We start from the raw sequence: 27,131 nt of genomic DNA on the forward strand, positions 1-27,131 counted from the left end.
CAAAGCACGCTCTGTCAAAGCGGACAAAACACACAAGGCGTTGGGGCCTGAGGACGTGATGACAAGACGGTCGAACTCCCAGTACGTGCACTGGCACCGGCACCTCGCAAAACTGGCTTTAAAATAGAATCATGCAAAAAAAAAAAAAAATGCAACCACAGAGAATTGCCAAGAAGCGGTCTAGGATGTCAACCCTGTAGGGATTTTAGGAAATGTCCAAAAATGTACAAATTCTATTAAAAAGAATACGGCAACAATTTCGGTGGGAACACAAGCGCTGTCATCGGCTCCGTGCGGGATCTTCCCCCGAAACACTGTAACCGCATGTGTGAGGTCCAGCGACCCGGTTCTGCAACAAGGTGTCCGAGAGCTAATTCCAAGTTCATTCCTCTCCTTCAGGGACATACAGCAACGTTGCCGTCACGTCTGCTACTCAAGACGCTACCAGCCGCTCCCCGGCTCCGCGGGCCTCGCCGCACACGGACATCCCCGGCATCTGCTGTCTGATGCTGTTCGGGTCCAAATGCTTTAGGACCAGAGAACTTTCTCTCCGTGTGTTTTAGGTTGTTGTTTGGGGGCCGCCGGGTGGCCCAGGGGTTGAGCGTCAGCCTTGGGTCATGATCCCAGGGTCCTGGGATCGAGTCCTGCATCCGGCTCCGTGCTCAGAGGGGCGTCCGCCTCTCCCGCTGCCCCCTCACCGCTCGTGCTCTCTCTCTCTCTTGCTCTCTCTCCTAAATAAATAAATAAATAAATAAATAAGTAAGTAAGTAAATAAATAAATAAATCTTTAAGTTCTTCTTTAGTTCTAAGGTTTTCTAACTTGCCTAGGATTTCTGGATATTCATAATCTGCCCCCCGCCCCCAGTAGAGATACCGCAAAGCCGCCCCCTTCCTGACCTGTACAACTCAAGGTCTTCAGAGCTCGTGGACCTCACCGGCCAGACTCCCTTCCTGATGAGGGCCTGCAACCGAGCCAGGCTCCTCAGGGAGAAGCCACTGCTCCCCGTGTCCCCTGGGGCCCAGGCTGGGTTTGAAGCAGGAAACCCTGGCCCGGGCCTCTGGGGGGTTCTGAGGCAATGGTGACAGGAGAGGTGACAGGGGAGGTGTGAGGGGAGGTGACAGGGGAGGTGACAAGGGAGATAACAGGGGAGGCTGGCCAAGAAATAAGCCGCCCCTTGAAGCCACCACAACTGCCCCATTATTGTTATTCTAGAGGCTTTGTTCATCGCAGATAAAGCCTGGTCAACTCTTAACTACTAATCCATTGCTCGCTTTTATCATCTTCTATAGAGGCTACTTTTTTTTTAAGGTTTTATTTATTTATTCATGAGAGATACAGAGAGAGAGAGAGAGAGAGAGAGAGAGGCAGAGACACAGGCAGAGGGAGATGCAGGGTCTGCCCAGGGAGCCTGACGTGGGACTCGATCCTGGGACCCTGGGGTCACGCCCTGGGCTGAAGGTGGATGCTAAACTGCTGAGCCACCCAGGCGTCCCCGTAGAGGCTGCTTGTAGCCTATTAGGTAGCGGGATAAAATAGCACTGGATGTCTATACCATGACCTACTATTTTTTTTTTAAAGATTTTATTTGTTTACTCACAAGAGACCCACAGAGAGAAGCAGAGACACAGGCAGAGGGAGAAGCAGGCCCCATGCAGGGAGCCCGATGCAGGACTTGATCCCAGGACCCCGGGGTCACGCCCTGAGCCAGAGGCAACGCTCCACCACTGAGCCACCCAGGCGTCCTTCCCCCGCTTTTTTTATATGTAGACTCCACACCCAGCATGGAGCACAGCGCAGGGCCTGAACTCAGGACCCTGAGATCAAGACCTGAGCTGAGATCATGAGTCAGACACTGAAGCGACTGAGCCCCCCGGGAGGCCCTAGGAGGGCCTCCCCCTGAATACAGTTGTCAAATGTTCCTTTGACCCGAATAATGTCATCCCTGGGATCCACTGGGAAGAGCGCCACGTGGAAGTCCGTGGACTGGAGTCCTCAGGGGGCCCAAGCCAAACATCTCCTTCTTTTGCTGTCCTCTCCACGCCCCTTCCCACGCATCCCTTCTGTGACAGGGTCCCCAGCACCTTCCTCTCCAGCTCAGTCTCCACATTCGCCCTGGGAAGGGGATTCGGGAAACGCTGAGCACCGGATACTCTCCATCCCCCTTTGCCGTCCTTACGTGTGAATAGGAGATTAATTTTCATTCAGTCAAATGTTAAATGTTATATGAAACCATCAAGCCAGGGTGTATGGAAGCAACTTTGGGACACAGTCTCCTTAGGCAAATCATTCAACAGCAAAATAAATAAATAAATAAATAAATAAATAAATAAATAAATAAATAAATAGAAGTTAGTTTTTCTTCATCTTCTAGAAGTAAATCCCTTATTTTAGTAATCCCTCTGATTCCTATTCCTTTGAATACATGATTTTTAGCTTATAGAACCTGAAAATACCGCCCCACTCCATGCACCAGGGTAATTATTCAGGGAGGAACCAGGGTATCTAGAGAGTCTTTAATACAGAATTTCCCAGAGCCTCACTGCTTTGGCAGGTCCCACTTGGAGTTTAGAGGCAGCCAAGCAAGAAGGAAGCGTCTTAACCGCCCCTGGGCCCAATGCACACCCGAGGTAAGGTCGGAGGTTAAGCGATGCCCGGGGAGCCGGCACCCAGGGCCCCGGGCCTAGAGGCCCAGAGCCGGGCAGGGGGAGCCAGGCTGGGGGAGGCGGCGCGGCCCGGGGACCGAAAGGGCGTGGAGCGCCCTGCGCTGCGTCCAAGATGCCACCAGTTGCCAGAGGGCCCATTCTCGGTGTCACTAAGAACACGGACAGGCCACCGGGCATGAGACACACGGGGTGCGCCGAGTGTCCCAGGGACAAAATCATGCGTCTTACAGGGCTGGGACGGGAGGTCCCCTCAGCGGGGGGAAGGGAACGAGGAAAATGCGCACAATTCAGAGGGAATAGGACAGTTTGCCCGAAAAGCAGGTTCCGGCAAGGGCCGCAGACGACAGCGTGGGGCCACCCCGCGTGGGGACCGTCTGGGGGGCAGCCAGCTCCGAGCACCCCCTTCTGGAGGGCGGCAGGGGCCGGGCCCAGTGCCACCTGTGCCACGTGGCAGGGTGCGGTGGCCCCCCGGGCCTCCCTACGGTCCTGCTGCCCGGCCACCCGCCGTGGCCTGTCGGGGGGCCAAGGGGAACGCGCCCGCGGGCCCCGCTCCAAGCCCGGAGGCCCCCAGGAGGGCGCGCCCATGGCGGCTGAGCAGCAGCAGACCGCTCAGCGCAGCCCGGGTGGGCTCGGGGGCACCGCCCTGGCCTCCCACTTCGGGGGCTCCCTGCGGGCGGCAGGTGGGAAGGGGTGTCACCCCCGTCCGCAGGTCCAGAAGAGGGGCAGGCGGGGCCTGGGCTCCAGGCCCGGTGGGGGGGGGTGCCTTCCTGCTAGGCCAGGCCTGGCCGCTGGCTTCCATGGCCTCCGGGACCATGGGGGGTAGGGGGGACCCCAGGAGCACCGGGCCGCTTTCGTCTGGAGGAAGACGTTGGCAGCAGGTGCACGGGCATCCCGCGGGGCTCCGTGCTTCCTGAGCCCGGACGCGTCCTTCCTCTTCGTGCCCCTTGGGGACCCTGCAGCCAGAGACCGGGCCCCGGGCGCCACTGGAGGTTGGGGTGCTGGCCTCGGGGGTCCCAGGCCCCCAGTGCACCTGGGGACTGCAGGCACACCTGCTGGGCCGCCACCGGGTCACGGATTTCGTGCCATGATTTCTTTTCCTTTGGGGCCGAGGTCCGGCCACGCTGTCCCTTGGAGGAATGAGGACGCGGGCAGGGGGACAGTGGTCGGGGGCACAGCTCCCGAGGACCGGGGGGCCTGAGATGGTTGCCACGGTCGGAGGGTCTACGGCTAGGGTTTGGGGTTCCTTTTAGGACTCTACTTATTTATTTAGCAGAGGATGAGAGGGCACAAGCCGGGGCAGCAGCAGCAGGAGAGGCAGGCCCCCCGCGGGGCTGGGCCCCAGGACCCCGGGACCCCCCGGCACCCTGGCACCCCGGCACCCCACCCGGGAGGCCGATGCAACCCTGAGCCACCGGCTGCTGCCCGGCCTGGGGGTCTTCACGAGCTCGTCGGCGGGCTGTCTTCATCCGATTAGCCCCCAGGCACCCATCACCTGTCAGACTGTTACCCCGGGCTCATCGGCCGCAGGGAGCTGCAGGCGGGGCAGGATGGAGGGTGCCCTGGGCGCGCGGAGGACGGGTGGGGCTTCTCCCTTTAAGGGCAGTTTGCTCTTCGGCCAGAGGGCGCTGCCCCTGCCTGCCTTTCCTCGGACTAGTCCCTGCTAGTTGGACACTAAGAGGTGGGACCCAGTGGTTTGTGTTTGAACCAGCCCTCCAGGTAATTCTTTTTTTTTTTCTCCAAGTTTTTATTTAAATTCCAGTTAGTTAACACACAATGTGGTACTAGTTTCAGGTGTAGGATTTAGCGATTCATCACTGCCAACACCCGGTGCTCATCAGAGGGCCCTTCTAACCCCCATCACGTGCTCAATCCATCCCCCGCCCGCCTCCCTTCCTTCTTGTTCCCTATAGTCTGTTCCTTGGTTTTCCTCTCCCCTCCTGTGTTTGTTTCTTAAATTCCACATAAGGTATTTGTCTTTCTCTAACTGACTTACTTAGCATAGGACCCTCTAGCTCCATCGACATCATTGCAAATGGCCAGATTTCATTTGTTTTGATGGCTGAGTAATATTCAACCATACATAATATATAATAATATATTCATTATATAGACACACACCACATCTTTATCCACTCATCAGTTGATGGATGTGTGGGCTTTCTCCATAATTAGGCTGTTGTTGATAAAGTGGCTATAAACTACGGGGTGCATGTGCCCCTTTAAATTAGTATTTTTGTATCCTTTCAATAAATACCTAGAGGTCTGTAATGCTCATCGAGTTTAAGAACCGTTAGGTTAGGGTGGCTCAGCGGTGTAGCACCGCCTTGGGCGCCGGGTGTGATCCTGGGTCCTGGGATCAAGTTCCACATCGGGGTCCGTGCATGGAGCCTGCTTCTCCCACTGCCTGTGTCTCTGCCTCTCTCTGTGTCTCATGAATAAATAAAATCTTAAAAAAAAAAAAAGAAGCATTAGGCTAGCACTTTGCTACTCAAAATGTGGCCCGTGAGCTCACAGCATGGATATCACTTGGGACTTTATTAGAAATGCAGAATCCGGGGCACCTGGGTGGCTCAGCGGTGGAGCATCTCCCTTTGGCTCAGGTTGGGATCCCGGGGTCCTGGGATGGAGCCCCGCAGGAAGCCTGCTTGTCCCTCCACCTGTGTCTCTGCCTCTCTCTGTGTTTCTCATGAGTAAATAAATGAAATCTTAAAAAAGAAAAAAGAAAGAAATGCAGAATTTCTGGCCCCAGCCTAGACCTACTGGATCAGAGTCTGCATTTTTTCTTTTTCTTTTTTTTTTTTTTTAAGAGACAGTGTGCACGCGTGCATGTGTGAGCAGAGGTGGGGGTGGTGGGAGAGCAGAGAGAGGGGGAGAGAGAATCTTAAGCGGGCTCCGTGGAGCTTGATGCAGGGCTCGATCTCATGACCCTGAGACCGTGACCCGAACTGAAATCGGGAGTCAGACTTGCAACTGATGGAGCCTCAGGGCACCCCACAGAATCTGCACTCTTACTCAGGGTTCCCACGTGATTCGTTTGCACTTCACGGTTTGATAGTGCTGGGCTTGGAGGCTTGAAGAGAGGAGCGAAGGGGAAGCTCACAGAGGAGGCCCGCGGCACACAGAAGGCGCCAGAGAATGGCACTTGAGCTTGTTGCCCCCAGGCGTCTCGTGGCCCTGCTCCCCACAATTGTGTGATACCCTCCAGGGGCTCTGGGGCAGCTGGGGCACAGAAACTAGGTCCTAGACTGAGGCAGACATGAAGTTGGAGATTAGCGGAGCAGGCGTGCTGGAAAGATAAGGGGTTCGGTTGAGCTTGCAGGCCCGAGGATGGCCTAGTGGTGCAGAAGGGGGTCTAAGCTGAATGCACAGAGGGTGGCCGAGAAGAAAGAGGGTGGCAGCCTGAATATTCTAGAAACTCGAAGCAGGTAAAGTGGCAGAAAGAGCTATGTGGCAGCGTCGTGGTGTGGGCGTGGCTGAGGAGGGACCTGTCCCCATGCTCCCTGGGCCACTAGAAGGTGGATTCTTTTTTAAAAAAATAACTATAGAATTCAGAGCAGCTGGCGTTTTTCAAATCCAGCAATGGAAAGAGAGTCTCGATTGCTTCAAGCCCATGACCTCTAGACTGTCTCTGATTGGTCAGTCCCATCCAAGAGAATGTCTTTTTAGACCTTAAAAGCAACTGATTAAGACTGCGATTATGTCTACAAAATCCCTACCTCTGCCGTAGGATGTAACCTCGCCTGGGAGCGACATCCTATCACCTTTGTCACATTCTATGGGAAAGGCCCCCCCGACGGGGAAGGGATGGGTTGCACAGGGGTCCCCTTGGAGGGTGTGCCCCACGTACTGTGAGAAAGCTGGCTCTTGTCTTCTATCATACATTCGCCGTGCAGTCCTGCTATACATGAATTAATGGCACATAAATTAACTGCAGAATTGCTGCTCAATGTGTGAGAAACAGACCCCCTTAGTGGAGCGCGCTGGTGCAGGTGTGTCCTCGCTCGGTGGCCTCAGTGCACACACGGACTCCCAGTGACTTAGCTCTTCCTTCCCCTTTGCTTTCACGGTGGTTATGGACTCATTTCTAATAGGTTCAATTGCTCTTGCTTCCCATTTGGGGTCCCTCCTCTCCCCCCCAGAGCCTAGTTGATTTTCATTCTTTATTGGGGGCGTTGGCGGCATCTCTGTGGTTCTAGGAGTCAGAGCTGTGCAAACAGGGATGCCACAGAAATGAGGCGGCCCCTGATCCTCACGACCCTGTCCAATTCCTCCCCTTGGTCCAATTCTTTCTCACCCGTCCTCGGTAGGTGGCCAGTGTCCGTAGTTTTGGATTTATTCCTCCAGTATTTTGCACAAATGTGTGTTTCCCTATACTCTTTGTGTGAAGGGTAGCTTACTGTAGTCTTTGCACTTTGCTTTTTTTTTTTTTTTCACTTGAGTCTCAGAAATAATTCCAGATCAGTTCACAGAGCTCATCTTTTTTTTTTTTATTAATGTGCATAGACTTCCATTTGTGGATATGTCATGATATTTTCAATCATTCTCCTCTGTATAAGCATTTAGGTGTTTTTTTTTTTTTCAATATGTTGCATTTACAATAGACCAGGTGGCAACGAATAACCTTCTGGTCAGGACACAGTCAATCAAAGGAGCGAGATAACCTGATGCCACATCAAACTGAAACTTTGACATGCTTGTCCTTATGAAACAGCCTTGTTTTCTACTTACCTACTTTCAAGACCCCACGCAGTCACTGCCCTTGAGATGGGATATAGCTGCTAGATTCCCTCAGCCACCCCTTTCCCTTGTAAGCAGGCCGGGCAAACACTTCTCAGCGGTGACTATTAACCGACTATTCCAGGGTTGGCTCTTTCACTTCAAGATACTCTTCCCATCTTTTGGATGACCCCTCTACCTGCCTGTCCCCAATCATTATATCTCAGTGTGGAGTCTCAGAGATGACAAGAATCTGTCTTGAAATCGGCTTGTTCTAGAATGCAGATCTTCCCCAAGGATTCATTAACATGGTGGATATTCTCTGGGTTCTCTAGAATGGCCTAAACTAGAGCTCCCAGATTATGGCATTAATGGAAATCAGGAATGTCCATATGTCTTCTTTGGTGAAATTTCCGTTCATGTCTTTTGCCCATTTCATGACTGGATTGGAAGAAGACATAGACATGGCCAACAAGCACATGAGAAAATGCTCTACATCACTTGCCATCAGGGAAATGTAAATCAAAACCACAATGAGATCCCACCTCACACCAGTGAGAATGGGGAAAATTAACAAGACAGGAAACAACAAATGTTGGAGAGGACGCAGAGAAAAGGGAACACTCTTACACTGTTGGTGGGAATGTGAACTGGTGCAGCCACTCTGGAAAACTGTGTGGAGGTTCCTCAAGAGTTAAAAATAGACCTGCCCTATGACCCAGCAATTGCACTGTTGGGGATTTACCCCAAAGATACAGATGCAGGGAAACGGCAGGACACCTGCACCCCAATGTTTATAGCAGCAACATCCACAATAGCCAAACTGTGGAAGGAGCCTCAGTGTCCATCGAAAGATGAATGGAAAATGTGGTCTCTGTATACAATGGGATATTCCTCAGCCATTAGAAACGACAAATACCCACCATTTGCTTCAACATGGATAGAACTGGAGGGTATGATGCTGAGTGAAGTAAGTCAATCAGAGAAGGACAATCATCATACGGTTTCACTCATATGGGGAATATAAAAAATAGTGAAAGATTATAGGGGAAAGGAGAGAAAGTCAGCGGGAAAAATCAGAGAGGGTGATGGAACGTAAGAAACTCCTCACTCTGGGAAACGAACTAGGGGTGGTGGAAGGGGAGGTGGGCGGGGTTTGGGGTGACTGGGTGACGGGCACTGAGGGAGGCACTTGACGGGATGAGCACTGGGTGTTATGCTATATGTTGGCAAATTGAACTCCAATAAAAAATTTATATATTATATATATATATAAATGAATGTCCATATGGCCCTAAGATGTTTATGTTAGATTGTGTCTATATTCTTCTGGGAAAGAGCCATTGAAAACAGCGTAGCTTTAAAAAGGCTAAGAACCAGCGGTGCCTGGCTGGCTCAGTCGGTAAAGTGTCTGACTTCAGTTTAGAACATGATCTCAGGGTCCTGGGATTGAGCCCTGTGTCAGTGGGGAGTCTGCTTGTCCTTCTCCCTCTGCTCCTCCCCACTGCTTGTGCTTTGTCTCTCTCAGATATATAATGTCTTAAAAAAAAAAAGGCTAAGAATTATGTATTTGTTTAACACATAGGTTGGGGGAAGAGGTACTGGCTTGGAGTCATCCTCAAATTCATGTTCACATAAATGAGTATTCATTTCAGGGGGGAAATTTTAACATACCAATTTTATACAAATTTTTAAAACAGCACTTAAAGTGCATACTGAACCCATCTTTTGGGTAAAGTAAAACTAAATAGCAAGTAACTCGATTAAGTTGTTGTTAGTTTTAAGACTGATGACCATAAAGGTAAAATAAAAGAATCTGACGAATGTGAAGTTAAAGAACATTTTGTTTATTGACAGATTAAAAACCACAACTCCAAGTAGTGCAAAATGCACCAAGGAACCCAAATACAAAGAACTGGTGTTAATACACAAAGTTTAAGCAATGCTACACTTATTTTTGGCAAAGTGCTGTATTGTTTAGTCTGTGTATAAAACTGACCATCTATGAACCAATCGGTATAAAAAATCCTATAAAAACAGAAAAAAAATTATAGACAGTGGCTCAAGAAAACAAGCTGCCATTTATGCATAGATGATGTACAGTATATAATCTAACCAAATGTCCCTTTTGAGTTTTCAAGTTGAAAAAAAATTGTGTCCAGAAATACATCAAGAAGGCACATAGTATAATAATCTACAATACTCTTCAGTCTAACTGATGCCCTGCCCTTGAAAAGCAAATGTGTTCACAATGATACTTGAGAAAAAACCCCAAGCTACTTTTTAAGAAAATAACGCACACAATTATTGATTAAAGTTCCAAACCTCTGGAGGAAAACAACCAAAAAGCAAGCAAAACCACTCATACACATCAAGCTTGGATACACACACATCTAACTCCCAAGGTACTGATTTGGTTTTCAGAAGTCCACCTTGAAAACAAATGCTAAAACCTCAGCACATACAGAGCAAAATGGGGCATTTAACAATTATACAATTAAAAATATATATATAAGAAAAATTCTAAATGATACATATAAAACATCCACTGAAGCTGCCTTCCTTGAATAGTAACTTCTCCTCCCACATAAAGGATACTGCTGCAAATAGAAAAAGATCTCCTTATCTGTAGGCTTCCTAGTACCTCCTCCTCTGCCCTAAACCACTGTAACCAGTGTCATATTTCAAGTGAAATTAGTACATGGCAAGGCTGACACCACTGTATTAGGTAGGTTCTCTTAATAAAGCATTTCATATAAAATTTTAAGCATTAAAATAAGTAGATAAGGATGCCATTTATAATGCATCAACGTGACTGATGGCAGCGAAGCCATCCAAGAGAGTAGCCCAACTTTTAAAAGAATTTAACCAGTATGAGTGGGCCTTATAAAATAAAAGATAATTTTAAGATAACATTACAAACATATGCTAGTATCTCCAGTACAAGGAGCAGTCTCTTTACTGATTCTAAAAACAAAAATACCTGGAAAATCTTAAACTTTCTCCACTAATCTATTTAAACTTAAATGCCTATCTTCCAGTTGGAATCCTTCTTTTTTTTTTTTTTTTTTTTTTTTTGCTTTGTTTTGTTTCTATTTCAAAGAAAATGAGGATAAAGATAGATACTCTTTTTTTCCTAAGAGTATAGAAAGACAGTATCTTTCCTTGAGGGGAAAGAGAAATAGCAGAGACACTTAGCTTCAATGAAGATGTAAAGATGACAAACCAGTGCGCTACAAAGATTTGAAAAGTAAGATCAATGGGCGATGCTGAATGGCGCTCGCAAGTTTTAAGCAAACTGTCTTCTCACTGGAATCAAAGTACTGATACAACAGAGAAGGTACGTAAACAGGAGCAGTCTGCGTGGGAACTGGAAAAATGTACAGGAAATTAATGTAGAAAAAGCCTGCTGGAGTAGAAAGTCAAAAAACCCAATCGCTGTGCACCTTCTGCAAAAAATTCCCCACCCACCCAGCCATATAAATGCATTGCCACAGAGGATAAATAAAGGATGGTTCATCAACTTACAGTGCAATACATAGTTGAGAAAGAAAAAGTAATAAACATAGAAAATACATTATAAAATGTTTTATTAACAAAAACACAAACTTCGAGGAACATGGTGCGTTTTAAAAGCTAAGAAACTCATTCGTGAAGCACTGCTTGTGTGCACCACATATTCCAGACTTTTTCCAAGTAACATTCTATGTTATCAGTTTAGAAACAGAGCACTAAGTTCAGAGGGGTCTTATTTCTCACTGCTTGAAGTTTTAAGAAATATGCGCTAAAGCACATTGTAAACCAGTAATATTTACAACAGCAGAAATGATAATTAACTTATAATAAGTTGCATTTTGGCTATGTTTCAAAGAATACTTTACAGGTCAACATCATTCTGTTCTTATTGGTCTTGTGTCTTGCACACAGTAGAAGCCCAACAAACATCTAGTGATCAAGAACTTCAAATGAATTATGTAACCGCTTCTTTCAGTTCCAACACGTGCTAATTTCAGGCAGAAACCTTGGGTGTTGATACAGAAGCCAGTCTGGTATGACAGATGGCATGCTAACCCTTCAAACAAAACATCCCCAAGACAAAGTATTTGCTTTCCAGGTATAAACCATAAAAAAACCAAAAAAAAAAAAAAACAAAAAAAAAACAAAACAAAACAAAAAAAAAAGAAAACCAACTAGGTCTAGATAAAGCAAACAAAAAAAAGTCAATAATTGAGAGAGATGTATTTCAGGTATCAGGAAATTTGAAAAAATAATAGTAAAAAAAAAAAAAAGGCTGTTGCTGTTTTATATACAAATCTGTTCATGGTGCCAAACAAATTCTCATGGCTGAACTTCTGTAGCTTGTGAGGTACTAAAGACTTGCATGTAATCTATGAAAAATGAGACCCCGTGTATTCTGAGGCTTACATCCAGAAAACATTGAGCTGGTCTGTTTTCAAGGGACCAACACATGGCCCTACAACAGACACGGTGTAAAACACACACACCTTCATGAAGATTCCACCCTACCTCTCAACTCGCGTAAACACAAATAGTAACGAAATAACTTCTAGCTCAGTTTGACAAAACTTTACAACTTGGCCCCTAATCAGAAAACAAATAAATAAAGGGGTAGTCGAAATGGATAGGGAACAAGGAAAGGGGGATCTAGGCTCTTGTTCTGAGGAGACATTCCTGGCACTGCAACACTGCCAGTGGAAGAGCGGCCCAACTACCACCACCTAAGGATGCTGTTTGACCTCTTCTGACTCCAAACAACCCAGGCAGAAAAGAGCACAGCGCTTCACTTAAAAAAAGAAAAAAAAAAAAAGAAAAAAAAAGAAGTCTCCCATAATTCCCTGCACCGAGCTGTTACAGGGTCATTGAAAAATATAATACTTCACATAACTTATATGCTGCTTTTTTCCCTTGAAAACCTTGTGTGGCCATGAATTTATTTAATTCAGGTTGCAGAGGACGTGGAAAAAGAAGCTATTTGATGACAGAGGTGATACTACTGTTCTGTTGGCAGAATGTGCTTTGGACTGTGGATGGGTAACTTCGAGAAGAAACCGGGGAGTGCGGGTGGCTCAGGGGGACCCATCACAACTGCTAAGAATAAAGTGACTGGCTGGAGGTAAGAAAGAGACTTTTCTCCGGGTTAACTGGCCTCCGTGGGACTCGAGCCCTGAACCCTGGCCTCCTTAGCACCGGCGCTCTGGGGGCGGCTGCAGCGGGAAGACTGGCCCAGGCCCGCGGCGGCCCACACAGGGTTGGGCCCGGACAGCCCACCTCAGATCCCCACGCAGCCCTCACGGCGGCAAAGCTCCCTCCCCCGCTGGAGGAAACAGAGGCCAAAGTGGTTAAAGATTTTGCCTGAAGCCCCAGTTTCCAAAAAACCCCCCCAAAAGACAAAAAAAAACAAAACCAAAAATGGAAACTGAGGGAAGCCAACCGGTCGCTCCTCATTCAGATGCTAGGAAGGTGTCCCCAGGAACCCCTGCTCAGCCTGGCAGCCACTCGGCACCTCAGGCGGCGGCGTGGTCACCGTATCAGAAACACAAGGCCTACGTCTCCCCCCGGGACAGTCAGAACTAGGGGGTCACTAAAGTGCCTGGACAAGTACTTCTGCTGAATCGACAGCTGACGTGAGGTGGCGAGTGAGCCGAGCTGACAGGAAAGACTCCAAACACGTTAAATATGGACTCACGGCTTAGTCGTAGACACACATTTTCCCAAATAGAGCTTCACAGGTCTAACTGAATCCCTCTGCGTGTGAGACGAGCGCTCTTGCCCCACGACACTCTGTAATGTCTCTGTACCACGTCACACAGTCACGTCGGAATTACCGAATGCACTGTTCACTAACACTTAATGTACCTGAATTCCAAAATGAACTAATCCGGAAAAAAAACAAAAAACAAAAACAACCAAATAGACAAACAAAAAAAAACCCCATACACACAGAAATATATCAAGTTTTCTTTCAAGAGAAAGTTCAGCCATAATTCCATTGTATCTATGGCAACTATCACCTGTTAATGCTCATGTTAGTGTGTAAAAACGTATTCGTTATATACAGAAAAGATTATCAAGTACTGGTCAATAAAGTGTATGGCTGACCCTGAGAATAAATTTTTGCTCGCTCAAAATATTAAGTAATACAAAATAATATGAAATTGAAAGATGCCTATTCTCATACTTGGGAAGAAATGTCTTTAGAATGCTAACTCACGTACACCTTAATAGATTTAAAGACAATCCCCAAACACCAAACACTGTAATCGTATTGATATGTTTCCAAAAAAATTCTGAAAAAGTTTACAAAAAAAGTGAATGTTAAAAGCAAGGCATTACGTGATACACAGCGTGTAAATCTGATTTTCAAGATAGTGTCTAAACACGTCGATAAAACTATGTGATTGGTCGTCAGTTGGCTGCAAAGAGCATCTTCATTGTCCGTCCACACACGTCCACACACATATGCACAAACCACGAGAATCCCAACCAAGCTTGAAATTCTTAGTAATTGTACTGACGTGGGCAGGGCTGATGGACAGCCCAGCCACTGTGCTTGACTTGCCTAGAGTGGCAATCCCTGGTAAGATTTTGGCGACGAAGGCTATTTCTGTTCAAAGACTGTCTTTCACTATGTTCTTTTATCCACTGGGAGGGGCGAAAGCTCTTGGGTTGTTCCAGAAAAGCCGTGTGAGCAGCAAGAGCTGCCACGTAGCAATGGATGTGCTGCCCCATTTCATCTTGAGGTTCTACTCTGAAACAGAAAAACGCGGGGATGCATTAAGTAACAGAATTTGTTAGGAATGAACTTGAAAAAGTTACTTAGTGATTCAACCTGCCACAATCAATTTATTCCTGCTTCCCTGAGAGCTTAGGGCCTGGTCTCCTGGCTGAGACACAAGCTTCTAGTTTGTGATCACCCTGACTGATAGTGATAGAAAGGAGAAGCCAGTTCCTCAGAGACGTGTGCCATACACTCTGCAGATACAGTTAATTCAGGAAACTGTCTTTTTTTAAAAGAAGTGCCTCATGTTTTGAGTGGACTTCAATCATGCGGCGAATGCATTCAGGTAAGCTTTTCTGTGAGGGGAACTATCGCCTGCTGAGGGTCCGTGTGGGCCGACTGTTTTTGCAAATATAACGGATCTGGTTCTCACCATTGTCCTTAAAAGGAAAATATCTGAATTGCCCGATTTCACTGCTCAGAAAGCTGAGGCTCAGTGACGCTGAGGCCACGATCATTACGTCTCGCGACCGAGATCCTAGCACAGGCCTCTCTCCACAGACCATGCTTACGAAGCGGTGATTGCGCACGCGCGAGGCTCACCGCACCTTCTGTCTGGGGGTGAATGCTCCAGGAAACGAGCTTTAAATCTCTATTTCATAGAAATACGCCCAGGAAAATCCGTTCATTTGACAAGTTTTTTTTCTAGCTAAAACGCTACGTGCTTATGATAAAAGACAACTGTATGCCTTTGATTTCTGTCCCAACAGGGCACGCTGTGGCGTGGCATTTGCACAGTTGTGTCACCAAGGCCTGTGGGGCACCCCCCTTAAGCTACGGCTCCACCGCATGCATGAGGGTCCGTGTGTCCTGCGTCACTGGCGGCCTAGTGCGGATGTGTGTGCCCTCTAGGCGCGGGACGCGGAGGGTCTGAGGAGCGGCCAGGGGTACTTGCACAGCGAGGGCAGTTGCCACCCAGCCTGTGAGCACTAGAGGAAACACTGTGCCTTTCTAAGATTCTTTTGTTTTGTTTTTGATGGTAGGATTAATGGGGGGGGGAGGGAGTCACATTAAGAAACTAAGAGAGAGAAGTTAATACAGAGACAGCAGCTTCTGAAAGGTGGGCATTTTGAGTTTTCCTGCTCAGAGTGATTCACACGCATTACACAGTCTCAAGGGGAATATACTTACTCTGGGCCCGTGAGTCTTATAAGCAGCTTTTCCTGGCCCTACAAATGTTAAATGGTGAACTATTAAATCACTATTACGATTTAAAATGCTATTTAATTTAACTGTAAGGACATGGTTCATTTTATGTATTAAAACTGGTTTACTATGGGTCATTAAAGGCACATGTATTACTTAAGACTATGATAGCACATAAACCTCATAAACGATACTTACAAAGGCCAACATACAATAAAGCGCACACTCTGAAGCCCATCTGTAATTCTGAAGCACCTTACTCCTCCGTGCCCAATGACGGTATCCCGAAGGACAGACAGGATGGAAGCAGTCTCACTTTTTAGAGACATCGTTTACTTCCTGCTCAGAAAGTTTATTTACTCCAAAGCCATCCGAATTTTGGTTAACACCTGATCTATCTCAGTTTAGCGGGCTTTTTTTTTTTTTTTAAAGATTTGAAATCCAGAAATAAAGATGTGAAAAAAAAATTTGTTATTAGAAAAAACGCTGATAATTTGCAATACTTCCCTATGTTCAGAAGGAATTCATCTAAATTTAAGTATGTGCTTTGGATCCTACATATATGGAAAAGTACATTATTTGTCTAACACTCCTATATGTCACATGAAAACATAAGATATAAAAAACAAGATATTTAAAAAATGATGATTCTGACTACATCAAAGCTGCAAACACAACCAGATGCAGAGTGTGGTCTTGGACTGGACGCTGGTTTGGACTAATGAAGTGAAATATTCTGGACTCCGGTGCAGAGAGCAGAGTATGGTTTGGGTATAGATGAAGTGAATTTTTACTTGGAAAAATAAAAAGGTGCAGCACATTACCTGAAGAAGCAGGTTGCAAAACAACATATACAGTTTGATCCCATTTAGGTTAAAAAGGAGAGACAAAAATGGCCTGGAAGGATGTGCCCTAGGGTGTTAACAGTGTTCATCTCTGGGTTGTGCAAATATGTCTTTTACAATTTTTAGATTTTTACATATTTGCATTTTCTAATTTTCTGCAATGCATATGCACTGCTTCTATAATAATATTTACAATGCTGCTGTATATATACACATCCACACTTTAAACACTGAGAAGTAAATACACAAATATCAGTAAGTTTAAAGTGACTATTAATTATGCTAAAATTCTTGAGTGGAATTCCACAGAGGTGAGATCAAAATCAGGTGGGAAGCATGTCTAAAAACTGAAGAAATTAATCTCAATCAACTATATGGCAATTTAATCAATACCACGTCCGAAAAATTTTGTTTTAAGCTTTTGTGGGAATGCCTGAAACACTGACCTCTTGATAAAGTGCTAAATCAAGTGCCAGTTAGAGTAACATTTCCTCCCCAAAGATCTTAATTATGTATGAAGCTGGGTAATTATATAAGCAAATTGTTTTTTCAACTTGGTAAAGGATAGGTTTACCCTCATAGAGGATCACAAGGTCATCTACGACATTAAGACTTGTGAGTGCAGCAAACTCTGGTAAAGTTAAGCTAATGAGCTGCCTGGGTTTTGCTTATATTTGGCAAATAGGAGACTTGGATGATACCAGTGATCCAGTTGGTTGAGTCAGAGCCTGAACAATCTAAGAAGAGGCCCTCTGGATCACAGGACTAACTAAAGGTACACTCTGAACTGCTCCAAAGGTACTGCTTGGCCTGTACCACTGACTGACAGGTCTTTAGGGAATTAGGTCGGGGCCAGCATCCCCCCAATACTGGAACAGCGCAGGCACATTCCACTAACATGCATCGTGACTAAGCCAGGCTTTGAGCTGATTAACATGGCCGTGAGCTTTATTTTAGCAGGTGGAAGCAATCTGGAATACACTTGCTGGATGCAGGCCACAGAACGTCTGTAGGTTGGCTTTGGAGTATCAATCTTTACTGGCTGGGTACTTGCCCTGAACCTTTCCAGGCCCTCAGCCTACCTGCCATTCAAACAGAGCCTTTCAGATCAATTAGGACCCCCACATAACGAGAAAATATCACTTGGGTATGAAATCTTTCCTCTGTGAGGCAAGAAAACAACTCTCTGGGCAACATGTTTCTGTTAAACCGCCATTCTACTTCAAGATTTGTCAAGTTTTCGAGGTTAAGTGCCATTTGATGTGACCCAGCTAAGACTACCTGGAAGAAAATAAGAGTTTTATTTTAAGATATACTACTCTTGGGGCGCCTGGGTGGCTCAGTCGGTTGAGCGTCTGACTCTTGATTTCGGCTCAGGTCATGATCTCGGGGTTGTGAGATCGAGCCCTGCGTTGGGCTCTGCACCAAGCGGGGAGCCTGCTTAAGATTCTCTGTCCTTCTCCCTCTGCCCCTCCCTGCTCGCACGCGCTCTCTAAAAAAAAAACAAAACAAAAAACAAAAAAAAGAAACAAAGATAGATAATACAATTCTTGTTGGATCTGATACCCCAAATAACTCAGTGTGTAAAGTGCCAGAGTTATATCCTGAGACACTTAGCAGAAATGCCAGTCTTGTCTTTTCTGTCACCAGCAGAGTACTATAAACCCAACCGCTTTCCATTACATAACTGGGGTCAGGTTCCAATGAATATTTTTGAAAATCGAAAATGAACATGTTTTTCCATATCATCCACTACTTGGTACACTGTGCACCACTATGCACATGCTTTCCTGAGTTCTCTAACAAGATTGCCATCTTCTAAAAAATTAGCTTTGAGTTGTAGTAGAAATAAATAAAATGCATGCCACACAGACTGCCTGTGGACAGAGTAAAACAGAGTTGACCCCTGAACGACCTGGAGATGGGGCACCAACTCCTGTGCAGTTGAAAATCCACGCTTAATTTATGACTCCCCAAAAACTGAACTGCTGACTGGGAAATTTACCAATGACATCGACAATCAAATAACACACATTTTGCGTGTTACAGGCATTAACTATTGTATTCTTACAATAAAGTAAGCCAGAGAAAAGAAAATATCATCAAGAAAATCATAAGGGACACAAAATACATTTATGGTGCTGCACTACGCTTATCGAAAAATATCCTGTGTATGTAAGTAGACACATGCAGTTCAAACCCATGTTGTTCAAGGGTCACCCGCATTTCATTTGTAACTTACCTGGGGCTACTTGGGTCATGACGTTCATCAGTCCCGCAGCTGGCCTCACCGACACCGGGGCAGGGGCTGTGCACAGCATAGACGGACATGCTGGGATGTTCGATGAGAAGGTTTTCCATAGGACTGGTTTCCACCTTGAGAGTGGTTAATCCACCTGCAGTAAAACACGGGGGAGGGGTGATAAACCAGCTCTCCTCCATCGGACAGGTCTCAAACTGGAGCAAGCAGGAATCACTGGTATCAGCCAAGCACTCCAGAGACGCAGGCAAACAGGAAAAGACTGCAGGGTGCTCAGTACGTGACTCTTCACTGATGCCTTCTACTTGGTCTTCTGCTGCCGAGAAACCAGGGCAAGTGTCTACATCAGAGTCCACGTTGGTGGGTTGACGTCCCACGAGAAAGACGAGTATCCCAGTGATATCACATTCAGGGCACAGAAAAAGAAGAGAGGACACTGTTAGCTGCTGTTCACATTCCTCTTTTCATTTAGGGTCAGACACAAGGCCATTTATATTCACTCCTAATGATCACAAAATAATTTCCGAGCACCTAGTGTGTGCGTACGCGTGGTGGAACAGTGCAGCAGGGGGACTACGGTGGCTCTGCGGGAAGGGTTCTGAAGACTGTTTCCATCCTGCCGAGTAAACGTGATGAGCAATGTGGGTCACTGTTCGCCCGGCACAGGATTTCATACTAAAGTGCACGTGATCGAACAGGGTATGAAAGTTGCAAAACTGGGACATCTGACGTCAATCAATTTCATTGACTGCTCATCTGGCACAGGACGTTTCCTGCAATTTTTTAGGCAAATTCCTGCTTATTTACTTTTAAGGCTTCAAAGCCTTCAGGGTTACTGGTTTACTTATGCAAAAACTGCGACGCAAGAGTTTCCACTTCTGCGGTGGTGATTAGCGGCTAAGAGTACCTTACCTATGAAGTCAACAAGAATCCATTCATCATCTTCTTTCTCACTGAATTCTGGTTCTTGGTTGGAAGAAGTGTTGACTTCACCCACAAACATTTTATTCAGTCTCTGGAACATTGTTAAGGCAAGATTGAGACTTTGGCGGGAGGTCTTTACAGCTGAGATTTCAAAACACTGTCTTCAGTCAGCCTGATGGCACGACAGGAGATTAAAGTGCACAAGGTGCTCATTCAACTCAGGCGAGAGCCAGTAGGGTCATCATACCTAAAATGGAGAAAGGAGGTTATTTCAAACCAGCATATATTTGTACAATATGCACGTGTGGTTTAGAAAGCCTGAACCCACACACACGCACGCCCCCCTCAGAAGCAGGCTCACGCCTCAGCCGACAGCTACAGTCCTTCCCTTCCGGCAGGCGTCAATCACAAGGAAGGTGGTACCTCTTATTTATGAACCATTAAGAACTGAGTACTCAAGTGCAACCTGTAGACACACGTGAAAGGAGAGAGAAGGAGTCGGTTCTTTTTTTTTTTTTTTAACATCGGTGCTCTTAAAAGGGATAAATCTGAATTATGTAGTTCAAGCTGAAATAGAGCTTTTCTCTAAAAAGAGGAGCAAATACCAGATATTAATGGTCTTGCCACCTGATACTCAACTGCCCAGAAGCCACCAAAGGTACGGGATGACCACCACCGAAGTTTCCTTGGCTCATTGGCTCCTCTGTTTTGTTCTTCTACGTGACTGTTAGCATATCTCATTCCATTTAAAAATCCATAAATACGGCATAATTTGGCCTTCAAAACAAATCCTACATCTGGCCCAGAGACGTTTACGCTGTGGAAGGCGGAGCAGGACAGCAGCTAGACCTGGAGACCGTTCACCGGGCGGTAGCAAGCAGGACAGTGCTGTAGCCAACACGCCTGGGTTCAAGTGCCAGCTCTGCCGCTTACGTTCTATGGTACTTCGGAAGTCGTCCTACTCCATTTGGCAATAGTTCGACCTCAGGGAGAGCAGGGAAGCAGGGAGGGACAGAGGCAGCAGGAGAGAGAATCTTTAAGCTCCACGCTGAGCATGGAGTCTGATGTGGGGCTCGATCTCATGACCCCGAGATCATGACCGGAGCTGAAATCAGGAGTCAGGTGCTCAACCGGCTGAGCACCCCCCTCCCCGCCCGGCGCCCCTGGTGAGTTCTAAGTGAGGAACTCCAGCCTCGTCTGATCTTATTCTAGAATTCCTGATTTATATAAGCATTTCTCCCTGGCTACCTGATGGGCATATGAAATCTAACACCTACCAAAGAGAACTTTTAATTCCAACCCCCCTCAAACTTACGTACAGTGTCCTTCTTCCCCTTTTCGCCAAGAAGCAGCAGCACCCAGTAGCTACTCAGGCCAACAAGCTACCATTACTCCTTCTGCTTCCTACTCAACCTCTCAACCAAACTCGCATCACGTCCTGTTGACTCCAGCTGCACATGTGCTTTAAATCTGCCCACTGCTCGGCCCCACTTTCAACCTAGGTGAAGCCAATCTGCTGTCCCTCTGGACTTTGCCAATCACCATCTCCCTGATCCTACTCTTGTGAAATGGGATAATCCACTTAGCAAGGCACTTGGCACAAAGTTCTCAGTCAATGTCAACTATTATTCTACAAATATTTCCCAAGTCCTATTATGCATCAGGCAGAGCGCTAAGCACAGGGGAAGCAGCAGTGAATAGGACCCTCCCACCGCAAGTGTTAACAACCCAGTATGATGAAAGTCATGGAAAAAGTACCGGGTGTTCCTCAGATCTACATAGGGAGAGGTCAGGAAGGACTCCTGCAGTAAACCGTGTTGATCTTGAGTGGTTGAGAAGATCAAGAATAGAGGAAGGGGGAGAAGGAACATATTAGAAGCCTGTAGATGTGTGAGAATATGGCACCTTCTGTATGACTTGAGATCTTGATGGATGATCGTGACAGTAGGCTAGGGTTGATAAGCAGGAAGTGGATCGTATAGGACCTTCTAAGCCAGAAGTGAAGGGGAGGGAAAGGATTCTCTACCAGAAGCCAACAGGGGGCAGAGGTGGGGAGGAAGGGGATGGCGGGATCACTTAGTGGAAGAGGCATCCTGTAGAAGGTACAGGTTGGGCATTCTGGACGTGAATTTGGGAATCTGCAAGTCATGTACTTGGAGGTATCTAGTAGGCAGCTGGACACAGGGCTCTGGAGGGCAAGGGCATGGTCTCAGCTGGGCACCCAGGTCTGGGGGTTGCTAACACATAGTGGGTAGCACAAACCCTGAGTGGATGAGACCATCCAGGGATTCTGACAACCATCTCACTATAAACGATATTCTTTCTCATGAGCATCAGTCTCGAATCCATTAGACTCGACCCTTCACTCTCCAAACAATCATTGACTTTAGCTGCAAATGTAGTTACAATCTGCAGTGGAGGAGAGTCTTGGTTGAGTTCTCTATGTGCAAGAGGGGCTGCTACAACTGGCATCTTACTCTGAATGGGTAGTACTACAAATGTGTGTTCAAAGAAATGACAATTGTTTATTTCATGGTCATGACCTGTCATCATCAGCCATCACTTATTCAGAGACAGTAAACAGGAAATGCTACTTGCATAACCAGTCTTCCAGAAACCCTTCTGGAGAGCAGCATGGCCAAATCATGAAGGTCGGAGTTCTAGTACAGAATGCAAATTCAGCTTTACATTCCACGTAAGGGAAATTGGAAGAAAAGCGGGCTTGCGTAGTTTGCTTGACCTACTGTAGTGTCCTATGTATATCCTAAAAGAGGGGCTATCCAAGGGTTGATGTAAATAAAAGTTTTGAGTATACGAGCTAGAAGGGGAAAAAGAAAAGATACTTTAAAAAACTCGCCTCCATTTCTCTTAAATTATGAAGGCGTGTATTGGCCCCAAGTACAATCCGGTGTCTGCTGAGCCAGTTGAGAGCATAATCCCAATTCTCCAGAGCATGGGGCAGGCCTCAGGTCCTGCATCAGCCGGAGCTGCTGGGTGTAAAGCAGAGCACCCCACAAGAAGACACCTGCTTGTCCTGAATGAGGGCTTTGTCCCCCAACTGCAGTGCCACATGAGGGTAACTTGCGGGGCCCAGGCCAGTTAGGTGGCAGCTACAAGGCAGGAAACAACGCCGGGGCCGCTGTGGCTGGGCGGCTGCAGTTCCCTAGCAGCTGCGGGTCCCTAGCACCCCTCTGGCGCTAGCTCCAGCCCCCCGTGACGGGAGCTAGCTCACGCCTAGAGTATATACAACTCTGCCTCAGGAAAGGTGTCTCTGGAGGAACTCTCCATGGGGCAGCACAAGTCGGTCTTCTTTTGATTTCTTTTTTTTTTTTCTTCAAGATTTTACTCACTTATTCATGAGAGACACACAGAGAGAGGCAGAGACACGGGCAGAGGGAGAAGCAGGCTCCCTGCGGGGAGCCCGATGGGGGACTCACAGGACTCGGGGATCCCAGGACCCTGGGGTCACGCCCTGAGCCCAAGGCAGACGCTCCACCGCTGAGCCACCCAGGCGTCCCTTCTTTTGGTTTCCTGAAGTCAAAGGCTGCCTGGCGATACCCCTATCTCCTGCAAGGGCAACCAACCTTGGGTGGGCAACTCTGGCCAGCCGGGCAAGGGGGGAGCTCATTCTCACCTGTCCGGAGTCATGGCTGGTATTTATAGGACCCACCTGTGAGGCCCCGTGGGAAGGACACAGCCTAGTCTTGGGGAGGGATGGAAGGGGAGTTGGCCTGGGCGGCAGCAGCAGAGGGCTCTGGCTCTCTGCCTACCACAGGTGGCTGGAGCTGCACAGTCTAACGCTTCTGAGCCTCGGTCTTGCCACTGGAAGGACGGGGCGACTGCGCTGGGTCACCTCCTGTCTCTCCCCACAGGCCTCCAGCACAGTGAGGAAGTGGGGTTGGGCTACCTATGCGAAGTTCCTCTGGCCCTGCTTTCTGTACGTGTCACAAAAGACGAGGAGCTCCTGGGGTGCTGCCAACATGCTACAACTGCTCGGCGAGGTGGCTGCAAGGCCCCGCAGGTGAATGAGCGCTCGAAATAGGACTTGCTATGACCCCAAATCGGAATTTTCAATTTTACTTAATTTGAATCCATTTAAAATTCAAATTTGAAAGTCGACTAGTTGAGCCAATTTTTGTAAAGTTTCAGGTATGTTCTGAACAACTGATTAAGTATTTCCAATGACAGTTTTACATATGAATTAAGACGGGATGTGTTTAAAATATACACCGGAGTATATTTCCAAAGACTGAGTGCCCCCTCAAAAAAATGTAAAATATCTCAGTAATTTTGATATTAATTATACGTTTAAATAAGTAGTGATCTTGGATATATCAGGATACATAAAGTATATTAATGAAATTAATTTCACACATTTTTCTCTTTTAATGTGGCTACTAGAAAACCTAAACATGCATATGACTCACACTATGTATTGCTATTGGATGGTATGATTCTAGAAAAATCTCTCTAAAATCTTGATAGCCTAGCCTCCCAGTTACCCAGGGCCTGGCCCTACCCAGTCACTGTCATCTGTCACCTTCGCTCCTGCCCAGGAATGGAGGCTCTTGGTGGGGCTGCCTCTATGTGCGGCTGTAGACTTAGGGCAGAACTTCAGACTTCACATCTCACTACATGTCACAGGCATTTTTTCTTGATTTTTTAAAAGTAAACTCTACCCCCCACAATGTGGAGCCCGAACGCACCCCCGAGATCAAGAGGCTCACGCTCTACTGACTGAGCCCGCCAGGTGCCCCCTGTCATGGCCTTTTCGGTAATTACAACTCCAGGGCAATGATAAAACTAGAGCGAAAATCCCAGGCAAAGCATGTGTCCTAAGAGGGCAAATTTACAAATACAGTTTTGGAATTTAGCGACGAGGAAGGGGCAAAGACCCCGGCTGTTGTTGGAGCATCCGCCCTCCACAGTGACTGACCATCCTCGGCCAAACCACCCGCAGTCTCACCCCAGTGGAGAAAAGAAACAAAGTATCTGGGCCCCCGCATTACTAGAAGGCAGCTTTGTCCCTGTTCCGGCTCAAAATGGCTCAAAATACCTCCTTCCCTCACAAAAAGAGTTATTTTTCATTGTAAAATAAACAGAACTATACTATAAAAATAGTTGAGAAAGTAAATGGGGAAAATACTTATTTCACTGCCTTGCTGCAATCACTGTTAGCATTTTATGCATTTTCTTCTAGATTTTTCTTCTCCGTGTAAGGTTTCTTTTTATCACAAAGTCTAGTGAATGCACCATACCGTATCCTACTTTGTTACTTAATATTTTATCATTAAAGTTTTTCATATTATTACATGAGCTAGAAATGCTCGGTGGGCAGAGGGAGGTGGCTAAGTTTAATACTTGGGGGGGGAAGGATATTCTAGTTCGAGAATTTGGAAAAGGCATGGCTAGTCTAGAAGAACTTGTTAGTATAATTTATGTCATTTTTGAGACAAACAACCAACAGGCAGTGTGGCTCTGGAGTTTACCCTGCTATACTGGAAATCTTGGCTTTGCCACTTGCAGCTTGGGGGAACTTAAGATATTTAGTAATCTTCTGGTGCCTCAGTTTTTTCATCTCTAAAATGGGGAGCACAGTGCCAAGGAGAGGATTGTGTATCCCTCAGAATAGTGCCTGACACATTACAGGCAGCCAGTAAATTTTAACTCAGAGTATTAAATATAACTTGGAATACTTAAGTCCATTCCAAGCCCGCTGTGTGACTGACTGTAGGCCATTTAGCATCTGTATCTGCAAAATGTTTAAATAATAACTAGACCTACAATCTCCTGAAAACTTGTATGTGACGGTGAGTTGAGGTACTTACTTGTCATGTTTTACTAATAGGAAACTGAGGCTCAGAAATTAAGTAACTTGCTCGAAAGTGACAGAGCTGGTCAGGTGCATAGCCAGCATCCCAGCACAAATCTGTGTGGTTCCAAGTGTCTTGCTTTCCCTGCACACGATTGCTCAGGCTCCTTTTCAGCCTCAGCTCTGGGTCTATGAACTTCAAAGAACAGTTTCAGTTGGTCTTCGCTGCCAGTAGGCGGCTCCAAAAACAACATTTTTAAATAAAAAAAAAAAAAAAAAAAAAAAAAAAAAAAGCCAAGCCTACAACTTTGATGATCTAACTTCGAACTGTGTGTACAGTCGTGGCTTCTTGATAGTTTCGAAATATCAGGTGGCTGAACTAACACATCTTCACTGAAAAGCAGCCTCAAAATGTTTTTTCTCTTTATAGTCTACCCTATTTTAGAAAAATAAATATGCTGGTTCCGGTAATTTCAAACTGATTGTAAACTGCAGAAAAACCAAGCCAAGAAAGTTGTCTTTGCTTGTTCCGCTTCTGCTCAAGACTGTTCAACTGGTCTCACGGTGTTTTTCTCCCAGAGACCCAGCACTGTCTGCCCCGAAGGACGAATGACAATGGACAAAAGACAGCCGTGAGTGGTAATTCCTAGCCTCTTAACCTTACATTTTTAAAGCAGGACCATTCCCAAGAGAAATACGAGGGAACAATTGAGTGAGCAAGCCTCCACAGAGAAGAACAAAAGAGAGGATGAAAAAGCAGAAGAGATCTTGGTCACATAAACTACGGAGGTCCCGGTTCCGGCTTAGGGCCCTTAAAAATCATGCTGCCAGTTGAGAATGATAGTGGCTGTGACTTAAAATCAAATGCTTCCCAGGGATTCTCACATTTGCAATGAACAAGGCATTTCAATGACCAAGCAAATGATTTCAGGATCTTGGGGGTACCTCGTTATTCCTGCTCAAGGACCCCATGGGTCGCTTTCTCCTCCCCTTTTCCAAGGGCACTCTGCATTTAGAAAAGGCCCGTTTAGCAACCAATGCCCCATACCTGGGAGTTACAGATGGAAAGAGGCTCTTCCTTCGCCTACCCTAAACCGGAATCAACACAGGAGAGGATGGGGAGAGGCAGTTGGGAAGGTCACTAGGAAACGAGGCATGCCCAGGTAAAGGCCACCTGCACCCCTCTCCTCTCAGTGGCTGTGTGGCCTCGAGCAAAGGACTTACAGCCCCCGGGCCTCGGCTCCCTGGCCGCCCCCGGCCTCGGGTCTCTAACCGCAGGTCGGTACCAGCTGCTGTCCGAGCTCTCGGCCTGGTCGGCGTCAGGGGTCACAGGGCCGGGGGTGCGACCCGCGGGCGAGGCCGGTCCCCGCACAGGTGCGGCAGCCCGGGGGCCGGGGGGCTCGGGGCCTGCGCGCGGGCGGACACCTGGCGCCCTGCGGTCCCGCGGAGGGGGGCGGGCGCGTCGGCCCCGGAGGTCGGGCGGGGTGCGGGGCGCGGGGTGCGGGGCGCGGGGCCGAGGCCGGAGCCCCCGACGCCAGGCCAACGGCCGAGGGCAGGGGGCGGGGGAGGCGCAGGTCCCGCCGCGGGCACGGAAAGCGGCGGGGCTCGGGGAGGACCCCCCGCACTTACGTGGGCCCGGCCGGCGGGTCGGGTCGGGGTCCGGGTCGGGGTCGGGTCCGGGTCCGGGTCCGGGGCCGGGCCGGGCGGCTGTGCGGGCGCTGCACCCCGGGCCGCCGGCCGCCCGCTCGCTCCTTTTGTTGTTGTGCTGCGCTCGGAACAGCTGATCGCCGCGCGCCCCGCCCCGCCCCGCCCCGCCCCGCCCCTCCCCGCCGGGCGCGCCAGCCGGGCCCCACCAATCGGCGGCGCGGGGGCCCCGGGGCCGTCCTGCCACAGGTTGTCACCAACGCACGTGACCTGGCGCCCGGCCCGGCGACGCGCTCGAGTTAGAAACAAGCCCGGGCAACA

General features: G+C 47.5%; 1 protein-coding gene across 3 annotated transcripts; it reads right to left on the minus strand.

Moving 5' to 3' along the window:
* Window positions 1–9,211: 9,211 nt before the first annotated feature.
* Window positions 9,212–26,923, minus strand: TP53INP1 (tumor protein p53 inducible nuclear protein 1). 3 transcript variants are annotated; one of them, XM_055303440.1, is made up of 6 exons: window positions 26,796–26,923; window positions 19,343–19,601; window positions 18,413–18,770; window positions 17,490–17,662; window positions 15,311–15,348; window positions 14,126–14,149 (listed from the first exon to the last, which is right to left on the minus strand). In XM_055303440.1, exons 2-6 carry the CDS (start codon window positions 19,452–19,454, stop codon window positions 14,132–14,134), a joined length of 699 nt encoding a protein of 232 aa, XP_055159415.1. In that variant the 5' UTR covers window positions 19,455–19,601; window positions 26,796–26,923; the 3' UTR covers window positions 14,126–14,131. The 3 variants fall into 3 exon arrangements, with proteins under 3 accessions (XP_055159414.1, XP_055159416.1, XP_055159415.1); XM_055303441.1 differs by lacking the exon at window positions 17,490–17,662 and having other exon boundaries at window positions 14,070–14,149; XM_055303439.1 differs by lacking the exons at window positions 15,311–15,348; window positions 17,490–17,662 and having other exon boundaries at window positions 9,212–14,149.
* Between the last annotated feature and the right edge of the window lie 208 nt (window positions 26,924–27,131).

The sequence above is a fragment of the Nyctereutes procyonoides genome, unplaced genomic scaffold (assembly GCF_905146905.1).
Source record: "Nyctereutes procyonoides isolate TBG_1078 unplaced genomic scaffold, NYPRO_anot_genome, whole genome shotgun sequence".
In the NCBI taxonomy this organism is placed as follows: Eukaryota; Metazoa; Chordata; class Mammalia; order Carnivora; family Canidae; genus Nyctereutes; species Nyctereutes procyonoides.